Genomic DNA, 21545 nt, shown 5'->3' on the forward strand with positions numbered 1-21545 from the left:
AATTCTTGATTTCTATAGGCTATCGTGCGCTACTCGTCTAGAGGAGGTGCAGTCGCTCGGTCGGGAATAAGCAATGCAGATCATCCGAAATTACAGAATCAAATAGGTATCTGTCCGGAACAAATCCCGAAATATTTAGTCAGATAAAGCAAAGGGATCGATACCAAGCACGTTTTTCCCTTTAAATCACAGGTGCGAGCTACGACAGAAAAAAAACATCCCCCGTGCTTCATCTCAAATCTGAGCAAAGCTGCGTGACCGAAATGTAAAAGGCGGAGGATGCGCCTTTTCTCAGCCTGGCAGCCGGGGGCGCGCCGCGTTTCATTCAGATGCTCCTTACTCAGCCAAAAACCCAAGGTCATGGTCTCCTTTTCAAGGCTGCACCTGCGCACTAATAATATCTCATAATTCACATGACCTCCTTAGGGTGGTAAAAAAATCAGTTTGTCATTTAACTGATTGTATGAGATACAATTATGCAGTATCCCATGTGTAAGGGTAAAGCTATGTGCCTTTAATCTTTCTGCCTTTTATTTGGGTTTATGTCAAAGTAATGGACAATGATTTTCTGTACTGCTTTTATAGTAGGCTACCTATTTTGTTGTCAGTGATTTTCTGTCTAATGGTTTGAAGTTAATTGTTTCTGTGTCTGATGAAATGTTCAAACCCTGACAGCAGCACTGTGTCATTTTATAGCGCTTAGTGCTTCTCAGAGCCAAAATACTGTCAAAGCCCAGTGGGTCTTTATGATAACTGTATCAGTGCCACTGATTTCTGGTGGTGTCCAGTTTCATCATGTCATCCAATCCAGCTGAAACATTCTGGACTGATCCAGATGGATTAACAGCATTAACACCTTTAACCAACAAAGTTGTCAATGGACGTGCCAGAAGAAATACCTGCCAAGCCATCACGTGGTTGTTCAGAAGACTGTACTCCAGAAGCAGGGATGCCCAGTTGAACAAGTCCTCTGATTACATCTCTTTTTGTGCTAATCTGGCCTTTGTCTGTGAGTTAGTTTTTCATTAAAACAAACAAACATTTTATATGGTTATTTTAAACAAATCCAATCGACCCAAAGTAAAGGCAAAGACAAAGAAAATTAATGCCCCAAGTTGCTGACTCTTTCATCGTCATCTCGATTCAATTATGGGCTGCATGCCGCATGGGGTCACATTTCTCTGTTACACAGGAAACCACACGGATGTAATTTGATGCAGCGCAAGCTCCCTTTCCGGTCTCTTCACCCACAGCCGCCGGACGAATATGGTAAGCTGCAACGCTGGCAGACAGAAATCTTTAAACATCTGCTTAATGCGTCGTTTTTCTCACACGGACTGTGTGTGTTAAGTTGTCGGACAAACATCGTCACCGTTCGGATAAAGTATTTTTGAGATGGAGCTCGATATTTAGTAAAAGTAACGTAGTTCCTGTCGCATCCCTACAGCTTATATATGCTGCCATTAGCATTGAGGTTCGGGGCTAGTGAGGCTAATTCAAACGGAAAGGCTAATATGAGGTTAATCTAAATTTCTCCAGTTATATCCAGTCCGGATGAGTTTGTCTCACTGTTTGTTTTGATGTAATCGCTGCCTGTAAAATGGTGACTTAGCTTTTCCATAGCGGTTAGCATCCACTGGCTAGCTCCATTATGTAGCTAAAAGTGCGAGTGTGGTAAAAACTGAGATGAAAACGCTTCTTCGTAAACAAGGACGTGATGCTGCCACATAGTGAGTATGAAGCGACGTTAATATACGTGTTTTATCCAACACTGAAGCTTTAATCAATGTTGGCGCTTCAGGTGTGCGAGTCTTGTCAATGATGTCTACAAACACAAATGTCTGAACAAATGACTTTCTGTGATTCGACCTTATTTGCTGAGACAAGACTGTCAGAGCTTGACCTTGTGCTCAGGGTTGTATGGGAGTCGGTACCTGATCTGTCGTCTCTCACCTTTCAGACGAAGGGGACATCATCTTTCGGTAAGCGTCGGAACAAGACGCACACTTTGTGCCGTCGTTGTGGGGCCAAGGCCTACCACCTGCAGAAGTCCACCTGCGGCAAGTGTGGCTACCCCGAGAAACGCAAGAGAAAGTGTAAGTCAGCTGTGTGTGGGTTTTGTAATTTAATGTACTGCAGGTGAGAGTGATGTTGAGGTAAACCTGCAGGTGAATGAGGTACAACTCTTACATGCAAAAACACTAAATAATCCTTTGACTGTAATTTAGTTTACACCCTACATCTCACAGATACAGCATAAAGTATAAGTAGTGCCAATATGCAGTAATGTTTTTGGTACATTTCAGTCTTTGCATTGATGGAAAAGATGTGACTGGTCAGGCTGGAATCATCCATAAGTATGTTTGTTTGCAGACAATTGGAGTGCTAAGGCCAAGAGGAGGAACACCACTGGGACTGGCCGTCTCAGACACCTAAAGGTCGTCTACCGCAGATTCAGGTGAGAAGTTCAGATGTAACGGACTCGGGCTCTGTTAGAGAGGTGTTGTTGCTTACACCTTGGCATCAGTAACATAAACAATGAAATGTTGTCCTGATGCTAAAAACCTATATTTGTGACATGTTTATTTCAGAAACAACTGAAACGTTTTGAAATTGTTCCTAAAACTGTCGAAGACATGAAAAACTTTCTAAGTAATTCTGATTAGAATAAATGATCATTTAGCAAGTTGAGCAAAATCAGATCTCTCATTGTGTTGATATATTTCAAGCAGGGAATGTAAGACAGATCCCTCCGTCTTACTTTAAATGGCTGAAAGTTAAGTCAATATTTGCGTTTCCCCCTTTCAGGCAATAAAATTAATGTTGCAGCCCTGGTTTGGAACGTTTGATAGAAATGTTAATGTTTATTTTACATGATCAACATCAACATATGCTGTTACATCATGAAAAGTGCGGTTTGGGGGAAATATCTGAAAAGAGGAATACTCTTTGAAACAAATGTTGACAAAAAACAGAAACATGTTGACAGTCTACCAGTCCTACATGTTTTTGCTCAGATTTTAAACAAAGCTGTAAACTAAATATCTGTGGTAACTTGATATTGACAGTGAGTGGGCATCATAGACACAGTGTAGTAGTAGTAGTAGTAGTACAGGTATAAATGATGTCACTGTGATGTCTCATTACAGTAGGCTCTCTATAAGATTTAACAGATTTGAGAAGATAAATGCTGCTTTGGGGATTCTCTTAACAGCTTGGATCTAGTCCTGTTGTAGTACTTGTCAGTTCTGCTACCAGTGATGGTGAAACGCAAGTCTAAAGAAATAAACTCAAATGATTTTAGCATTTTCTCAGAAGTAAAGGTCAGGCCAGTGACATTAAATTGGGTATAGACAGCAGATTTCTGCTACTGCAGCTTATTTACTAGGAAGGGTGAAAGGGATTTGGCTGAGTTGTGTTAATTTGGGTTTTTTCTTAGTTGAGTGACAGGAGATTGGCTTCAGCCTCAGTTTGACACAATAACCATTGACGTTTTCACTGAATTTGACATATCTGCAATAAAAGGCATGGAGGTGCATTTATCTTGCGTGTTATGTAATATTATAATACTTGTATAAGAAAGTTTAAAAATTCAGTGGGTTCTACAGCCTGATCTGATACCTTTTTAGTTTAGTGTACTTGTAAATGTTGTAAACTTGTTTTTGCGTAGATGACATTAAACTGAAATGCCAAATTTCGTTCACTTTGAAAAGCATGTTAGTGTTTAATGTCATTACCTCATTGATGTCATTTTTGCAGAGATGTCACAGGCCTGTTGTTTATCAACCTGTCTAAACAAACAAGAAATAAACATTTAAGAAACATCCGTTCCCAACAGTTGCATTAGCCTTAGTTACTTGGCTGTTTGGGCAGCCAGCCCGTAACCACTGACAGTACATAGTAAACTGTGGGCTTGAGTAAAGCATTTAGAACTTTTGATAATAAATCTAAGTAAGTGATAATATGTTTCTGTGAAATAACAAATTCCGAGGTGTGACTTTTTCACCTCACCTTTTTTTTTTTTCTTCATTTTTCAGGAATGGTTTCCGGGAAGGCACCACCCCCAAACCCAGACGTGCTGCGGTGGCTGCTTCCAGCTCCTCATAAAAGACACATTTTTGGTTAAATAAATGTGATGTTAAACAGGAGTTTGTCTTGTCTCTTGATCTTTAAGCCTTATCGTCTTGGCCAATGATGGTCGTCACTGATAACAGATCAGTCAAACACAGGATGTTAGGATTATTCCCACTTTTTGTGCATATCTGTGAAGTTTCAGACATTATGTTAAAATTAAGAACACTAACTTGAAATAAGTGTTTTCACAACTTTGAAGGGCACATCTTAAATAGTAGTAAACATGCTCAATAGTAGAACAAAGATACATCCAAGACAGAGGACACTACAGAATGAGGGAGAAAGTCTTGATTCAGTGGCCCTTTAAATGAATGAGTGTTAGTACTCTGAATTAAGAAAGATGTAGCAGGAGGAAAAAACTTCGAACTGCAGCTTTAATGAAACAGCAGTTTCCAACCATCAACAGAACAAGTCTAAATATTTATCAGGGACAAACAATACTGAACTTTCTCACATGAAACCCGGAGGGAGGTCGTCTTAGAAATGAGTCAAAATGGTTGCAGCTGGGAAAACTCAGACTGCCACAGTGAAGAAAAACAACAGGTCTGGGATTTTTTTTGTGTGTGGAATTTGGAGGATTAACTATGTTTTTACTGTATGTACAGCTTTATTCTGCAGAGGTGTGAGCAGGGTTTAGGTTTCAGCTGCAAGGACACAGCTGACTTCTTGATTTCCAGTTAAACATTTGAGTGTTTAAAAGGTACGTTGCATATCTGGATTCATACAAAGAAAGGTTAGATGGTAAAGTCTTCTGTTGCTTACCTTAAAGAGTATGTTGTGCCTTCAGGGGGTTTCAAAGCAGGATCTGCAACCTCAGGCAGCCATGAAGGAGTGTATGTTCAATCTCAGATAAGGTTGGAAAGTTTGACAGCAGCAGTGTTTCTCAATATACATGTTGGCTGTGCCACAGTGTTTCTCGCCCAGCGCTGACAAACACTCTCCATCTCTGAATTTAAGGTTATTAGTACAGAAATGTAATCTGATGATAGACTGCAATATCTTTGGTGATTTCATGACATTTCATCGAATCTTTTCCATCTTTTCATGGATTATAGACTTTTCAAATAAAGTTTTACAACCAACTCAGACGTTCAATGATTATACAAAAATCACAAATCAATATCAAAGACCTTTACTAGATAACTGGTGAAACCACATACTAAACAAACTCATAAATCATTATTATGTATAAGGCACAAAAGAAAATGGGTCACACTGTTTCAACTATGTATTCTAATAACCAAGAGGGAGCAAATTAGACTTGAAAAAAAGATATAATTATGGTGTGGCTGGTGGAATCTGGAAATGTAAAGGTAGAAATGCAGCATTATGGAGCAACCAGCCTTCAGACCAGCAGGGGGCTGTATAGACCTGGAAGATGTACTGGCATGAAGTCACCATCCCACTTTGTCTTTCCCGTGTGACCGCAGGTAAAGTCACAGCACAAGGCTGCAGTACTCACATAGAAGATTTAACCTGTTGGACTGGTGGTCTTGCTGCTCACTCACTTTCACTATCTGTGTGCTAACACGTGGACCCCATCCTCACAGATCTGACCCAGCCTGCATCTCTGTGAAGTCTGGATTATTGCACTTTTCTTCAGTTTCATTATTTGGAATGAGATTATTCTGAACTGAGGTTGCTGTAATGAGATGTAAGTATGTCTGCCAGCTGCATGTGTGGCTGCTGTGTGCTTCACCTTTCTGCTCCAAAACACAAACTGATTTCAAACTTTTGCTCAAGCCTCTGTTCTAGGATCCGTCTGTGCGCTTCTCTTGCTGCTGCGGGAGCCTGCATGCCGGGGTGATGAGGTTACCTCCAGCACAGGTAGGTGAGAGGTCACTGGGTTAGGACAGTGGAACAAAACCAGGTCCAATTCAAGAAACATGTGTTCACTCATTTAAAGTGCCTGCATGCAGTTGTTGGAATTTTTTTTTTGTGGTTTTATCAGATCTACCTCTGAACATGGTGGGTTTAACCCCCTCTAGACTACTAGACATTCATTAACCCTGAGAACAAAGACTGGCCCTGGCATGTCTGGTCCAGCTCCATTAACATCTCTTCATCAGATAAAAGAGGAATTGCAAAAAAGAGAATTTATTCAATGTCTGACACCATATTTTTATTCTAAAGGTGATTATAATAAGGATAAACCAACATTAGGAGTCCTATTTTATATTTTTTCAGTGTATATAAGCTTTTTTTTCTGAATCTTAGGGTTTGTTATATTAAAGTGAAAGACATTGGGATCACTTTATTTATCAACTAAGCTCTTGGGCTCTCATATTTAGAGATTAACTCTTACAGTGAAATCTCTGAAACAGACTTTCCTGTCTGACCTGTGCAGACCTGTAGCATGACATGTATCCCCCACATTCAATATCCACCGTGCCCTTGGGCCAGGGTTTTATCAGCTCACACACATTGTGAACTCTGCTGGTATGTGATGTCTAAAACAGGTGTTGTGTCATTGTTGGAGCTAAACCTCAGACAGGAAGCCTCATATTACAGGGCTTTGAGACAAACCGAGTCATAAACTGTTGAATTAGTGACAATGATTCATTTCCACTTTTAATCTGTCTGGGTGTAACGTCACTTTACTCGTGTGCGAGAATGGAGCTTTTCTGACGTCTTAAATCATGTCAGTGTGGTTTACATAGCAGTCAGATGAGACTGCTGGTCTGCTGCTGGGAGATGGAAAAGGACGGGGGTTGCGTGGACAAGGAGAGGCATGTTTTTGCATGTGTGGTGGAGTGTCTATAGGTTTTCTGGAGCCGATCTTTTCCTGAGGAGTCTGCTTTTTGTCTGGATTGCTTATTATAGACTCAAATAACTGCATATCTGAGCTGCTACCCTGGGGTGTGCTCTAACACTATGAATTTGTAGTTAACCATGTATATATCTTGGGGTGAAAGAATGTCTGATACAGTCTTATCAGCTATCATGCTGTAATGTATGAGGATTTCATTTCTGTGTAAACTTTGCGTGTTGCATCTTGTCAATACAACCCGATCTCCTCTCCCTCGCTCTGTTTCTGTGAACAAAAGCCTTTTCATGTGGCCGAACTGCTTAGCCAAGTTTTAGTAGAGTTCCTCTTTCCCACACTGATGTGTCTGAAATCTAAAAAGGTTTGAAGATTATAATAATAACATGTAGGCAGCCATTCAGGTTTCAGCTGCATATATATATGTATGTATATACACATATATATATTGAAAAGATTGAGACCCCTCTCATATAATGGCACAGTCAGCAGCTGGTTAGCTTGGTTAGCTTAGCTAATTTAGTATTCAGACTAGAAACAAGGGATAGTTGTTAGTTGGTTTAGGTAACAGTTGCTAGGCTGTTAGTGTAAAACATCAGTTCAGTGTAAAGTGTGAAAATGTTTTGCACACTGGACTTCTCTGTGTTTTTTGGCTGGCTGTCCCCCTCTGTTTCCAGTGTTTGTGCTAAGCTAAGCCAGCTGAGTGGTGTCAGTTGTCTCATATAACATCTGCTTTAAGTAACATAAGGTGTCATTTATTTCACAGGTCAGTGAATTAGTAGTGATTTCCTGATAAGTTCCTAGAAAGGCTCCTGCAAAGAACCAGGTCATTTGGCACTAATTATAGCTGAAACACAGAAACTGTAGAACGGATAAACATTAGTGTTTTGTACATGCAAAATATATATAACCTTTGTGCACAGCCAACTAAAATAAACTAGACTCTGAATAGCATCTCTAATTTCTCTAAAACGAGTGCCTGACACAGTGCTTTCTAGGAGCTCTGTCCTCTAGCAGCTTTGATAAATGATTAGGAAGGTATGAGGAAATAGTCTTGTAAAATGAACTGAGATTATTTCACCTGTTTCCTGCTCAAATAAACTTCCTACAAGATTTTTTTTAGTCTTTCACAAAAGCAGCAATCATCTGTCTAGTTTTCAAGAATCAAAAAATATTTTCTACAAAATTTCCTGCTAAACAACTAACTTCACTAGGAGGAGGAATTAAAATCGAATCACCTCAACTTTTCGGCAGATGTTTTTTCAATAAAAAGAAGCCTTGAAGCCTTGTGTCTGGCAAAAACGTTGTGTTAAGACAGATGTTTTTGTATGGGAACAAAATCACTTTGCAGGAATCAGGGCAGCACTCACACTTGTAGCAATGTCAGATCACTATCTGCTCTGTTATTCAGTTTCTCATAATGTCTGGGATCTTTTTGCCTGAATTTACGTATTTCTCCTGATGTCATTTGTTCTTGTTTTCCACAGTGAACCCTTGCTGTTATTTACCCTGCCAGCACTGGGGTGTGTGTGTAAGATACGGGGACGACAGATATGAGTGTGACTGCACTCGGACCGGCTACTATGGACAAAACTGCACAGTCCGTGAGTGCAGTAATCCTCATGAAACCAGCTCTCATATCCTCTTTTATTAGTGCACTTTTGAAGAATTTCAAATATTCTTTTATATATTTGTTATACATAAAACCGAAGAGGTCAGATGTCAGGTTGCTGAGAGACTGTTTTCTTTTGTTTTTATTAAATCAGGAACTAGTGCAGTTTAGCCTGTCTCACTGAGTTAGGACTTCTTGTCTAGACCCAAATATTTGTAAACACTGGAGCAACCGGAGCAGCTGCCAGGGAGAAACAGCTGGATCTGAGCTGTTTCTGCTCATCTCTTCGCTGGAGCGCCTGCTAACTCTGCCGCTCCATTTCTCATTTACAAGGAGCATCACACACTGTAGTCCTTAATGAGATGTGATGTGTGTGATTAACAGTTATGCAGTCACATCACAGGCTTCATTAGAATTAACCACTGCGTTTTGTGCAGAGATAAAAAGACAAGCAAACATGATAAGGAAATATGGGATTGAGTCATAATATTTACATATAATAATTCTTTCACTTCATACCTAAAGGTAAAAACTATACAAAGCTCCTTTATTTTACACCAATAAAATTAACTTTAAAACATCAGGCCGGGACTGTAGCCAGAACTTTAGAAATACTGAGGTTTTGTTGCTGAGCATCATCAGTGGATGTAATAAAACCAAAAAAATGGTTATCAAATAGTTTCATGTTATTTTTTTGTCAACTGACGTAATGATTAATCAAGTATTCATATCAGACAAGTCAAATAGGTTTGGCTGCACTAGAATTACCCCAGGAATGGTTGTGTTAATCTGCTGAGGGACCCCTGGTTAAGAGTAGGATGGTGGGCTCATATAGACCTCCTGAGCCTCGCACACTTTGGGCAAAAATAAACAGAGAAATTAACAAGGAAGTACTCAAACTAGAGGGGCCCAATATGAATCACTTTTGATGCAGTTGATAAATATTGTACCTATTCTGATAATAATATTAAACTGCTGTTTCCTTTCACCAAATGAATTGCTGAAAAAAATCTGAGATGTAGGTGGTAATTCCGTCTGGAATCAGGCTGTAAAACCAAGGCCAAGCTTTCTCAGTGTCATGTTGGACTGTGACATAACAGCAGAGTGACTCTTCACTTTATAACCTCAGCCACCCTGACTTCCATTTCTTTTTCTCTTTTGCCCCACTTCAGCTGAGTTTTGGACCAGAGTGCGTGAGTTCCTCAGACCCAGCCCAAATGTGGTGCATTACATTCTCACCCATTTCCGTTGGCTCTGGGACATCATCAACCACACTTTGCTACGGGAGGTTCTCATGCGGCTGGTTCTAACAGGTCTAAACTCACTCAAAGAAATTTATTCAGGTCTTTTACATTTTCAGCATATTTCACCCCCACCCCTTATCCTTTTTTATTAACAGTCAGGTCCAACCTAATACCCAGCCCTCCAACATACAACTCCAGATACGGCTACCTCAGCTGGGAATCCTACTATAATCTGAGCTACTACACTCGAATTCTGCCTCCGGTGCCAAATGACTGCCCTACACCTCTGGGGGTCAAAGGTAAGCCACTTATTTATACTAAGTCTGCATTAATCTAGACTTTGGATTGAATGATGATGTGTTATAATAAAAGGTGAACTCTGTTAGTCCTCTCGTTGCTGCCCAGAGTTTGAGATTGTTTCAGCTGTTTGTTTTGGTTTTACAACCTGCAACTTTGTTTCTGATTCACTTTCACTGCTCTAACCAACTCTGTTTGCAGCTACAGCAAATCCCGCTTTTCTTTTCAGTTAAATATTCTTATAAACACAAGTGAGCAACTAACTGCTGACCACAGTGGAGCGTAGGAGCTAAGCTGTTTTCTAGCTGTCAGAGAAATGTAGTAGAGTAAAAGTACAATAGTGTTAGCATCAAAGCTTGAGCTTAAGTGGCATAAAATGGAAACAAATACTATAAAACAGTAATAAAAGTAAATAAAGTACCTGAGTAAATTTACTAAGTTGATTCCACAAATGGATGATTTTAATGACAACATCAATATTATGAAATGCGGAGCATATCTTTTTCCCAGTGCTTTGTCAGTGAAACTAAACCTTTCACCGCAGTGACATGCGTAAACATTTTTGACCTTGGATGGTTTAGAAGTGCAGTGTGATGTGTTAACTGTATCAGTACGTTTTCACAGACACACTGTTTCAGTATTATGACTAGAGGTGTGGTGTATCTGTGTTTTGCCCTGTTCTGTGTGTGACACTGTGATGTTTCCGTCCAGGCAAGGCTGGGTTGCCTGACCCTGAGCTGCTGGTTGAGAGGCTGTTGAGGAGAAGGACGTTCAGACCCGACCCCCAGGGTTCCAACCTCATGTTTGCTTTCTTCGCACAGCATTTCACCCATCAGTTCTTTAAGACCTATAATCGTATGGGTCTGGGCTACACGAAGGCTCTAGCACATGGGGTTAGTCCATTAAGAGCTTTGTCACTGTAATAATGACCAACTTTATTTGTACATTGCTTTTCTTAGCATAGTTATAAAGTGCTTTGGGCAGAGCATACGAGCAGATAAAAACAAGACATGAATAAAATTCTAATAATAAATTAAAATGTCAGTTAAAACTGTTTTAAACATGTTGCCTTAAATCTGTGACTAGGAATGAGACGGGTTATTGCTGCTTTTAGAATTTTGTAGAAAATTGTTCAAAAACTCTCTGCATGGTGTAAATCTTAATGTCTTTGCTTATTTGTTCTCATTCTCACTTCATTTCTTTTCTTGTCTCATGCCACATACAGGTGGATGCAGGGCACATTTATGGAGACAGCCTGGAACGTCAGCTCCACCTTAGGCTCCACAGAGATGGAAAACTCAAGTACCAGGTAAAAGAGATAAAACTGTGAATATTTCTACATTCTTTCTTAGGTTGCAATTCATTAAATTTAGTTATGATTTCTGCTCCATAATAATTTCTCATTATTATTAATCAAACAAAGACTTGTGCCAGTTTTGTTACTCATCAACAGCACTAACTGTATTTTATATTTTTGTGCATAAACGGTTGATTCTGAGAAATACCTGCAAAATATCATATTCATTGTTTTTTTTTCCTCATTAGTTAATAGATGGAGAGATGTATCCTCCATCTGTTGCTGATGCACCCGTTAAGATGAGCTACCCCCCTGGAGTGCCACCTGAGGTTCAGATGGCGATTGGCCAGGAAGTGTATGGACTGCTTCCTGGTTTGGGAATGTACGCCACACTGTGGTTGAGAGAGCATAACCGAGTGTGTGACATCCTGAAGGTGGAGCATCCAACCTGGGACGATGAACAGCTTTTCCAGACCACCCGCCTCGTCATCATTGGTGAGCTGGACACAGTTATCATTTTGGAAAATAGTCTTTTTTTTGTCTAGCAGAGTCTCATATGAGAAAACCGAGACCAATCTCATCCCTGTACCTTAAATAGAAAGCTGCTGCTGGTTCATTTAACACAGACTGGAAACAAAGTACAAAAGGTTACCAAGGTGTAATATTGTGGTTTCCTGGGTGCAGTAACTTTAAGGAGTATCTGCTGGTTACCAGCCAAGAACAAATCAGTCATGTAACACCACATACTACATACTCTAATTATCCCACTAATTGTGGTACAGATTAAACAATCAACACATGTGTTGTTCATTGCTGAGCATTAGAGGTGCTGAGATGTTGATTTTAGATTTACAGCTGCTGCCTGGAGTTTCATTGGTATCAGTCTTTTTGTCTACATCTACCTCTCTCTGGTGTGTTTGAGTCTAACAAACTCATAACAGTTAGTAGTCAACACACCCCACATAAGATCACGAGTGAGGATTTTATTGTCTGTGTTTGAACGTGTTCAGCTGTGACTCAGTATAAGATTGGTGTGCTACATTTTAAGCCCTGTTTATGTCTCTGCACGTTCCCCTCAGGTGAGACAATAAAGATAGTGATAGAGGAATATGTGCAGCACCTCAGTGGATACATGCTGCAGCTGAAGTTTGATCCCACCCTGCTGTTTAACACCCACTTCCAGTATGGGAACCGCATCGCTCTGGAGTTCAGCCAGCTCTACCACTGGCACCCTTTGATGCCTGACAGCTTCTTTATCAATGGAGACGAACTGTCATACACGCAGTTTCTCTTCAACACTTCTGTCCTCACACACTACGGCATTGAGAAGCTGGTGGATGCCTTCTCTCGACAAGCTGCAGGCCAGGTAACAGACCAAAACCATTAAAGCTAATGCAATAATGTAACATAACAAATATGCAGAGAGAAATAAATTCACTTTTTATTGGACAGATCTTTGTAACTTCTGTAGGTATAACTACCCCATAATGCCTCGTACCTGCAGTATTGCTAGACTCAAATAGTCATGTTAACTCATTTTTATCAGCATTCACACTTAGTCTTCCTGTTTTGGTGGATTTGTGTCCTTTAAGTGAAATGTGTGTAAAAACCTACTAAACATAAGCATTTATGTTAAACATGCATGTCCCATCAGCCTCCAGACAAATCAAAACACAGCAACATGAGCTGCTTCTCATGAATAGCTTCCTGTTGAATGAATTACTTTTATGATAATTAAATACGAGATTCTTCAGACATAATTCAGCAACGTGAACAAGAAACAAACCTGCATTAAAAAGTTAATGTTTCTAACAATCATTTGGGTCTATGTTTAAGTTCAACAAAATAAAATAAAAAATACAGCAGGCAGGTAGGACATAAGCACAGTCCAAAGCCAGGCAATTAAAACAGGCAGGCAAAGGCTGGTATAGATTGGGGAGATAATAGGCCACATGGCACATGTTATGAGTAAACGATGAGTATCCAGCAAGGAGGGATGGGAAAATAGCTAGTGGGCATGCTGGGGAATTGATGAGTTAATGAAGAACAGGTGGGCAGGGCAGAGTCAGGTGACTGGGGACAGTGAAAGGGTCCAGGGACATCTGGAGACCATCCTCAATTCCCCAGAGCCTGTGAGTGATGGCAAAATGAGGTTAAAAAAAATACAAACAAAAAACCCCTGAAGTGGATTTGAGGAAGGAGGATTTAGACCTTCATTTCTAACATATTTTGACTGATGTTATTTTCATATTATATACTTAATCCTCAAACCTTTCTTCTACAGATTGGTGGGGGACAGAACATCAATTCCGTGGTGGCCAAAGTAGCTGTTGGGGCAATAAAAGAGTCCCGCGAGCTCCGCTTGCAGCCCTTCAACGAGTACAGGAAGCGTTTTAACCTAAAGCCGTACACATCATTCAGACAATTCAGTGGTAAGAGTTCTGTGTAAATGTATAAACCACACAAGCAAGTGTGACCTTCAAAGCCTGTGATTTATGACTTTCACAAGCTCATGAGACCAGCAGAGGGAACATTCTTGGAGTTCTGAACTGCTTTAGATTTACTGGACTTAAATGCACAGCTTGGACAGTTAAATGTATATTACTTTACTCTGGGCTTGCATCATGTAGTTCTGGCACAGGAAAAGAATTAACAGGAGCTAATCAAATCATTTAATACTAATGTTAATATACTAGCATCTTCACCATGATAGTGCTCATGATGCAGAGATTTTTCTGTTGGTACCAAAGCGGTGGCCCGACTGACTCATGATTCCATTCAGCCATGCTGCTGGCATGCTGAAATCTGATAAATCTGTCCTTTATGCAATTAGTTGTATATATTTTATTAACTGTGCAACATTGACTACCTTTTACAGATAACGAGGAAATAGCCCATGCGCTTGAAGAGCTCTATGGTGACATTGACACTCTTGAATTTTATCCTGGCTTGTTGCTGGAGAAAACACGAGTAGGGGCCATATTTGGAGAGAGCATGGTGGAGATGGGTGCCCCATTCTCCCTTAAAGGCCTCATGGGAAACCCTATATGTTCTCCAGATTACTGGAAGCCCAGCACCTTTGGAGGGAAAGTTGGCTTTGACATAGTAAACTCTGCCACACTGAAGAAACTGGTCTGTCTGAACACCAGGACGTGTCCTTATGTGGCGTTCAGTGTACCCAAAGAGGACCAATCACAGAGAGGGAAAGACGACAATGAAGTACGAACTGATGAGCTATGACCTCCTCCAGACACCAGATGGTCATGGTTTGAGATCCATATATGAAATAAAAGGCTGCTGCTAACAAACAAGTGTTGAAGATGTTTTATGGAAACTGTACAGCAGTAACTCTCGTCGGAACAGCACTGGATAGTCACACAGGACTGAGCTCAGTATAAAATTAAACTTGCCTCTTTAACTTGCTCACTGTTTCACGCCTGAACAAACACATCAGTGAGGACATATTCAACTGAAATAACCCGAAAACACAAAGTGAATTATTGTCCATTCATTCAGTTTGGCACTGACTGAAATCTGCTTGGACTTTCCATTGTTCTGAGCATCTCATTAGTCACCATGCCCACCCACTGCTTCCAGTCAATCCACTGTTTATTTTGGCTCAAGACAGCAGCAAAAGACCCAGTATCATTTTTTTTTTTAACAAAACACAAAAACCAAAGCATAGAAGGGAAATTAGTTACTTATAGTATTTATATCCCACCAGACAAAACACATATATTCATTGACAGCTTTTGAAAAGATTTGCCGTAAATTCCTTAAAGGAGAAATAAGGAAGTCAAAATGTTTAGTTTGGAAAGTTTTGTGCCGTCAGTTGTGTTTGTGGTAGAAGCAGTAGTATTACAACTAGTATGTGACATGTTCCATACTTATATTGCCCCCTAGTGGTAAAGGTGGGAATTCCTACACAGTGGAGCAAGCTCTGAATGACTGACTGATCTCCAAAATCATATAAATCCTTTCATGTATCTTTAGTTTTGCCTGTTTTCCTAGCAAGTATTTAAAAACATAACAAAATTTAAATACAGTTAAAGCCAGGTCTGTAATGCTCTAGATCACATCTAGTATTAGATTGCAGGAGTGGACTCATGGATTAGGTTAAGTAACCTGAACCTATCCTTATCCCTAACCTTAAATGAATTGTCAAATGTATTTACGGCATAATGAGAATCTTTTGAGCTGCTGTACCCTGTGATCAAACAATGAAGGTCTTCAGACACATAGCTCATATAAAAGACTACAATGAATACCCTGTGAATACTGATCTTCAAGTGGTACGAATTGACATTTATGTAATAATTTAGAGCCTTATATACAGGTCTATGTGTAGATCAAAATGATGTTGAGTAAAACGTGGCAATAAAAAAGAAAAGAGAGAGAGAAAGAAAGAGATTATTCCACTGGAACCTAAAATTATATATATTTGTGGATTATATACGTCATCTTTCACCCTGTAGTTATTAAGCTGTACGCCTTAAATTAACCGAGACTAATCGCTGACTCTATTTCCATTACGTCCACGCCATAAATATACATTAAAACGCAATTCTCGGTTTAAATGTTTGTGTTAAGTGACAATTACGAAATCTCCGTTAACCCTGAACGCAGCATAGACCGTGAGGGTTTGCGGCAGCTAAAGCTAGTTAGCGGATTAGCTGGAGTCAGCAGTGCAGGTCGGAGACGTATCTGGTCATAAAATTAAGGTAGGACTCCACATACACGAACAGTGGGCATCTTCTCTGTGTGTAGCAGCGTCTAACGCTGGAGCAGAGCTGGATATAACATTAATTTGGTTTATTTAATTTAGAAAGTCGGTGTGAGAAACGCTAGCTCGGCTGGCTAACGCTAAAGTTAACGTTAGTTTTACTAATGCTAGCAACGCCCGCTGGTTCGGCCTCTGTCCTATTTAAAACAAGTCGGATTGTTTCTGCGTTTAGTAGCTATATAAACATAAACCACAATAATTCTTGTTAACAGCTTGCTAACGAAAACTCAAACATGGTAACGTTAATGTTAGCTGTTACATCGGTAGCGACCCGCAGACAGCTGGTGTTCGCTGGAGGCCCGCGCTCCTTCTGTTTGCATGTGTTGAAGATGTTGTGTTTATTGTTCCCATATGGCAGACAAATAAAACAAGAAAGCTGAATATGCAGTAAGGTTAGTTTGGCCTTATACAGATGTAATGCTGCCTGACCACTGTGAAGAGATTTATGAAGGGCGTCTGTCTCCTTGTCTTTCCATCTGTGCAGGCTTACACTGGGCTCAGTGCATCATTAAAGGCCTTTCAGTTCGGCTTTTATGAATGGACACATTTAACATAAGCCTCATATAGTGTGGGTGGCCTATTTTTAAAATAAGCCCTTTCTATCCGGGCATGACAGCTTGGATTGCTGTCAGTCTGGATCATTATGCTTCGCTGACAGATGTTGCTGTGTGTTACTAGATTAAACTGCTGCTAATCTGAAGAGGTTTTGTCTGTAAGTCTGCAATATATTCAAATAAATGGCAGCATCTCACTGTCACTGTCATCGAAACTGAAATAATATCATTATTTACATGATCACATTAACCACATTAAAAGAACAGCCCAAACTGATGCTTTTAAAACTCTTTATCTGTCCAGTTGCAGAAAAAAACAAAAATATTGTTGTATATGATAAAATCAAACAGCAAATCTTTATATTTTGCTTAAAAGTTGATGAGTTAGAAAACTGAATTAATAGTCTGTGAATTCACTGAAAAATTGCTTGATGTTATTTTATGTTTGTATCTAACACTCTTCCCTCAGAGGAGCAGTTGTCATGACGACTCTGGATGACAAGCTACTCGGAGAGAAGCTGCAGTACTACTACAGCAGCAGTGAGGACGAGGGCAGCGACGATGATGAAGATGGGGAGAACAAGACCATCCGGGAGGGCAACGTCAATGAGCCCGAGATAGACTATAGCGCCGATGGAAGTGCTGTCAACACAGGTGCCCTGCACAGACACTAGAGCTAGAACTATGTTATTTGGTGCTGATAGAAAATAGTGTAAAAAGTCCTTATGGTTTCCCGGATCTCAAAGGTGCTATATGGAAATGTCTTATTTTGTTTATAATCATTTATGTAGACATAGCATTTATTTTAAAGCCCGATATTTATTCACATTAGTTACTATGATGACAGTGACACTGGCTTTTCTATCTCAGGACCAAAGGGTGTGATCAATGACTGGAGGAAATACAAGCAGTTGGAGGTGGAGCAGAAACAAGAGCAGAAGAAAGAGATGGAAAGACTGATCAAGAAGCTGTCGATGACCTGCCGCTCTGACCTTGACCTGGAAAAAGACAAAGAGAGAGAGAAAGAGCTGAAGGACAAAATCAAAGGCAAAGTAAGTAGAACAGGGACATAGTATATACATGGGACAGAAAAGGTTTAGTTTTACATTAAGGGAAAGTAAAAAACGACACTTGGCTGACTGCTGGCCCAGACCAGAAAAATAGTTTGGGATACTGGGATGTTGCCCCCCTTTATTTGTTTTTTGAATCTTAGATTTTGTGCAGATATAACAAACAAGATACAAGAGAAAACAATAGTGAGTTTAATGTGTCTTTGTGCCAAGCTAGCAGTTATTTACTGTACAGAAATAATGGTGACTGATTGTTTTAATCCTCTGCAAGAAAATGAATATTTCATGAAATGTCCAACTGTTGGTTTACCTGAGTATTCTTCTTCGTCTACTGCACAGATGACCATGCAGGAGTATAATATGCTGCAGGAGGAAGAGGATGATGAAGACTTTCTCCAACATTACCGCATGCAGCGCATTGAAGAGATGCGGCGCCAGCTCTGCCGTGGTAAACGCTTTGAGCAGGTCTATGAGCTTAACAGTGGAGAGGACTTCCTGGAGGCTTTGGACAAAGAGGACAAAAGCACCCTGGTCATGATCCACATCTATGAGCCCGATGTCCCAGGCTGTGAAGCCATGAGCGGCAGCCTGTTGTGTCTGGCCCAGGAATACCCACTGGTCAAGTTCTGCAGCGTGCGCAGCTCAGCCATCAGCACCAGTGCGTTGTTCAAAGAGAGTGCTCTGCCTGCTCTGCTCGTTTACAAAGGAGGAGACCTGATTGGCAACTTTGTGCGGCTCACAGACCAGCTTGGGGAAGATTTCTTTGCTGTAGACCTGGAGGCCCTGCTGCAGGAGTACGGCTTGCTGCCCGAAAAGCCTCCCCTCGTCCCAAAGACGGTTCGCAACGGTGCCATCATACAAAACACTGTGAGTGACGAGGACTCTGACCTTGAAATAGACTAGAGCCATAATATCTGCTATACATTATGTGCTTTAGAAATATGCATACAGTCTGCATGGACTATAGAGCATTGCTATGTGTGTGGACCCCCTGTAGTGATGACAGACTGAGTCAAGATTGCCATTTTATTAATACACAACAGATAAAGCAGCACTGAAACAGAACCAAAAGCACATGCACAGAAAACACAGAAATCATGATCCACCAGCTGTTCATCATTCCACAGTAAATGAGTTATATTTAATGAGAGTAAATACTATCCTTTTTTCCAACTACCTGTTATGCACAGCGAGCGTGCTGGAGGTGTTAGATTAAATGTTTTGTTTGAGCCGTGACTGTCAACTATTTATTTGTGTTAAAACATATTTTCCTCGTTTCATGTCAGTCTTCATTGTATTATACTTCACTGTGCAGAATTAAAACCCTTAACTCAAAGCAGACTTTTAGTTTATTTTATAACTTTTATATGTGCTTGTATATGTGGAAAAATAAACTCTAAAGTCTTTGGATTTACTGTCTGGTGTATGCTTTTTTAATTAAGGTTGTACAGTGAAACAAAAAAGAGCTCAGAAAAGTTAAGTTACACTACTCAGTGTTTTTATGCCAGGAGTAGATGGATTTACCAGAGTAAACGCAGCTCCAAGATGTTCCCTTCTGCTTTACAGAACGTTTTGGTCTGTTTAACCTTATTGTCTGTTTTCCAACCCACTAACTCTGCTCTCATTGACCTCATCGAGTAATCTGCAAAAAATGTGATGCTAGCAACTAGCTGGGGAACTCGGGGAGTATTTAGCTGCTGAAGAGCCAGATATTTCAGGAAGGACCATCTGAAAACAAAGGTACATTTTATCTGTTGAACACAGCTGCAATCAGTTATATATCAGTATCATTAATGTTACTAGTTCCACCTGTAGTTTTCCTGCTATAAGTCAAAATGTGTTGTGAAAAGGTGTAAACCCATAATCATTTCTCACAAAATCTAAATATTCCTGAGAGTTCAAATAAACATTTGTTAAAATCTGTAAATTAGACTTATGCATAGCAGCCAAAGTTAGGCATTACAAAAGTTGAGTAATGTAATTAACTTACTTGTATCACTATCATAACAACTAAAATTCCTACACAAATGAGTGACATATAAAACAACCATTTTCCCCACATACAACTTGGATACAAAGGATAGAACTTGGCAAGTCACTGGGTTTAACCTGTTTCACCTTCCTCTCTAGTGATACGTGGGCGTCAGCAGGCTCCTTTCCACTTCAGTAACTTCCCCAGAGATGATTTGTCCTACACAGATTGTTGACAGGTCAACTGATCAAATCCTGCCTGCTCAATAATCACTCTGAACAGGTTATCTTGGCAGCAACATTAAAAATCCCCATTCAATTATTTTAACTAAACAGCTGTTTGCTCTAAGCCCATAAGAAACTAACTTTCCTTGTGAAAATATTCTGCGTAGTTCGTCAGTGGACAGAGACGCCAGGCAAATGTAACCTACAAACAGCTCATGAGCGGCAGGGTGAGGCAGACTAATGTCAGCAACAGGAGCTTTGTTTCTTCGTGAAGGGGAGCAGCTGCACCATGCAGGTCCTGTCCACAAAAGGCATGTTCCAACAGAAGATGAGTTTCTGCACTGATGCCTGCCAGGAAAGGAGACATACTGCCACATCATCTCCTGGAGGGTCACCTTATCCAAAGTGCAGCTAACACAGTTGTGATAAAAAGCTCTTTTGAGGCAAAGTTAATTAACAAAACATTTCATTATCCTCCTGGTACTCACATGATCCATTAAGCCTAACTGCAGCCTACATGGTCATACAATCAATGTCATCTAATGGTATGGCTTCTGCCACAACTGGCAAGCTCAATGCAATGTATCAGACCTCTCTCAATTCACTTAAGTATTTCAAGACATCTACACTCACCATGTTCCGACCACTCCTCCAACAGATGCTGAACATCCTCAGCACGATGCTTGTGCTGTTCATGGTGATCTGGGTCTGTGTGAAACAGAGAACAGCTATGTCAAGGTATGGTTATGCAAGCTTAATGCAATATGTGCACCTAAACTACAAAAATCATGCATGAATATTTCAGTTATCTGGTTGAGGTCAAACAGCTGAAAAACAATGTTGCTAAATTTGAGAGAAAAATGAAGACAGCAGATACAGGATTAAAAAAAAAAAACAAGAAATTAAAGTAAAAGAAATCACAAAAATGAAAGAGCACACAGCAGTTTGTCCTTGTGGGGGGAAGGGAAAAATTTAAAAATGTTTAAAACTCATCCAGATTAAATTCTGTGTAGTTATATTTTTTTCAATTTAGGTCAAAGGTTCTGTCATATAGATGAACATTATGTCAAGAGAAATGCAGGGTCAAATATTTACCCTTAAAGCTGTGCTAAATGGGTTTATATGCAACCAATAACTTTTAGAGTAAGAGTAAAAAGACTGAACAAAAATATAAAGGATGAAAACCTAATAATTGCTTGTTGAATCATTTCAGAAATTAGATATTACTAAACATTAATCACTAAATATTACTTTGGATCCTATTGAACATCACTGTTCTGTTTCTGATTGGGTTCTACATTAAAAAAACATAATTGCATTCATATTTTATACATTAATGGAAAACAGTAGCTCACCATTTGAGTGATGCCAGAGCATCCGTTTGAGATCCCTGAGGGCCTGGGTGAGGTTCTCCAGCTGGTCATGGAGGTGGATGTTCTCCTCCATCAGTGTATGGATTGTATCCTGTAGCTCAAAACATCGACTTTGCAGGACCAGCACAGTTATGAAGAAAAACACTGGCCTCATAGTGATCGCAGCAGGCAGCCTTGTCACATCTTCATGGACACCAAACCACCTCTCTCAGGTTTATTCG

General features: G+C 40.1%; 2 protein-coding genes and 1 non-coding gene across 3 annotated transcripts; all 3 read left to right on the forward strand.

Moving 5' to 3' along the window:
* Nucleotides 1-1189: 1189 nt before the first annotated feature.
* rpl37 (ribosomal protein L37) lies at nt 1190-4148 on the forward strand. The gene is made up of 4 exons (XM_026297133.1): nt 1190-1269; nt 1961-2096; nt 2374-2458; nt 4038-4148. Exons 1-4 carry the CDS (start codon nt 1267-1269, stop codon nt 4105-4107), a joined length of 294 nt encoding a protein of 97 aa, XP_026152918.1. The 5' UTR covers nt 1190-1266; the 3' UTR covers nt 4108-4148.
* Nucleotides 1810-1889, forward strand: LOC113125135 (small nucleolar RNA SNORD72). Its single transcript, XR_003295110.1, has one exon. It is a non-coding gene; the product is annotated as a small nucleolar RNA SNORD72 (small nucleolar RNA).
* A 140-nt stretch (nt 4149-4288) lies between the features above and the next one.
* Nucleotides 4289-19078, forward strand: pdcl (phosducin-like). Its single transcript, XM_033325487.1, has 17 exons — nt 4289-4834; nt 4922-4988; nt 5565-5788; nt 5878-5961; nt 8386-8502; nt 9683-9823; nt 9910-10053; nt 10763-10944; nt 11277-11360; nt 11597-11843; nt 12428-12714; nt 13633-13780; nt 14227-14585; nt 16490-16518; nt 17155-17339; nt 17556-17737; nt 18095-19078. The coding sequence occupies exons 3-17, from the start codon at nt 5782-5784 to the stop codon at nt 18656-18658; spliced, it is 2760 nt and encodes a 919-aa protein (XP_033181378.1). The 5' UTR covers nt 4289-4834; nt 4922-4988; nt 5565-5781; the 3' UTR covers nt 18659-19078.
* Nucleotides 19079-21545: the final 2467 nt, after the last annotated feature.

Source organism: Mastacembelus armatus, chromosome 12 (genome assembly GCF_900324485.2).
Source record: "Mastacembelus armatus chromosome 12, fMasArm1.2, whole genome shotgun sequence".
NCBI lineage: Eukaryota > Metazoa > Chordata > Actinopteri > Synbranchiformes > Mastacembelidae > Mastacembelus > Mastacembelus armatus.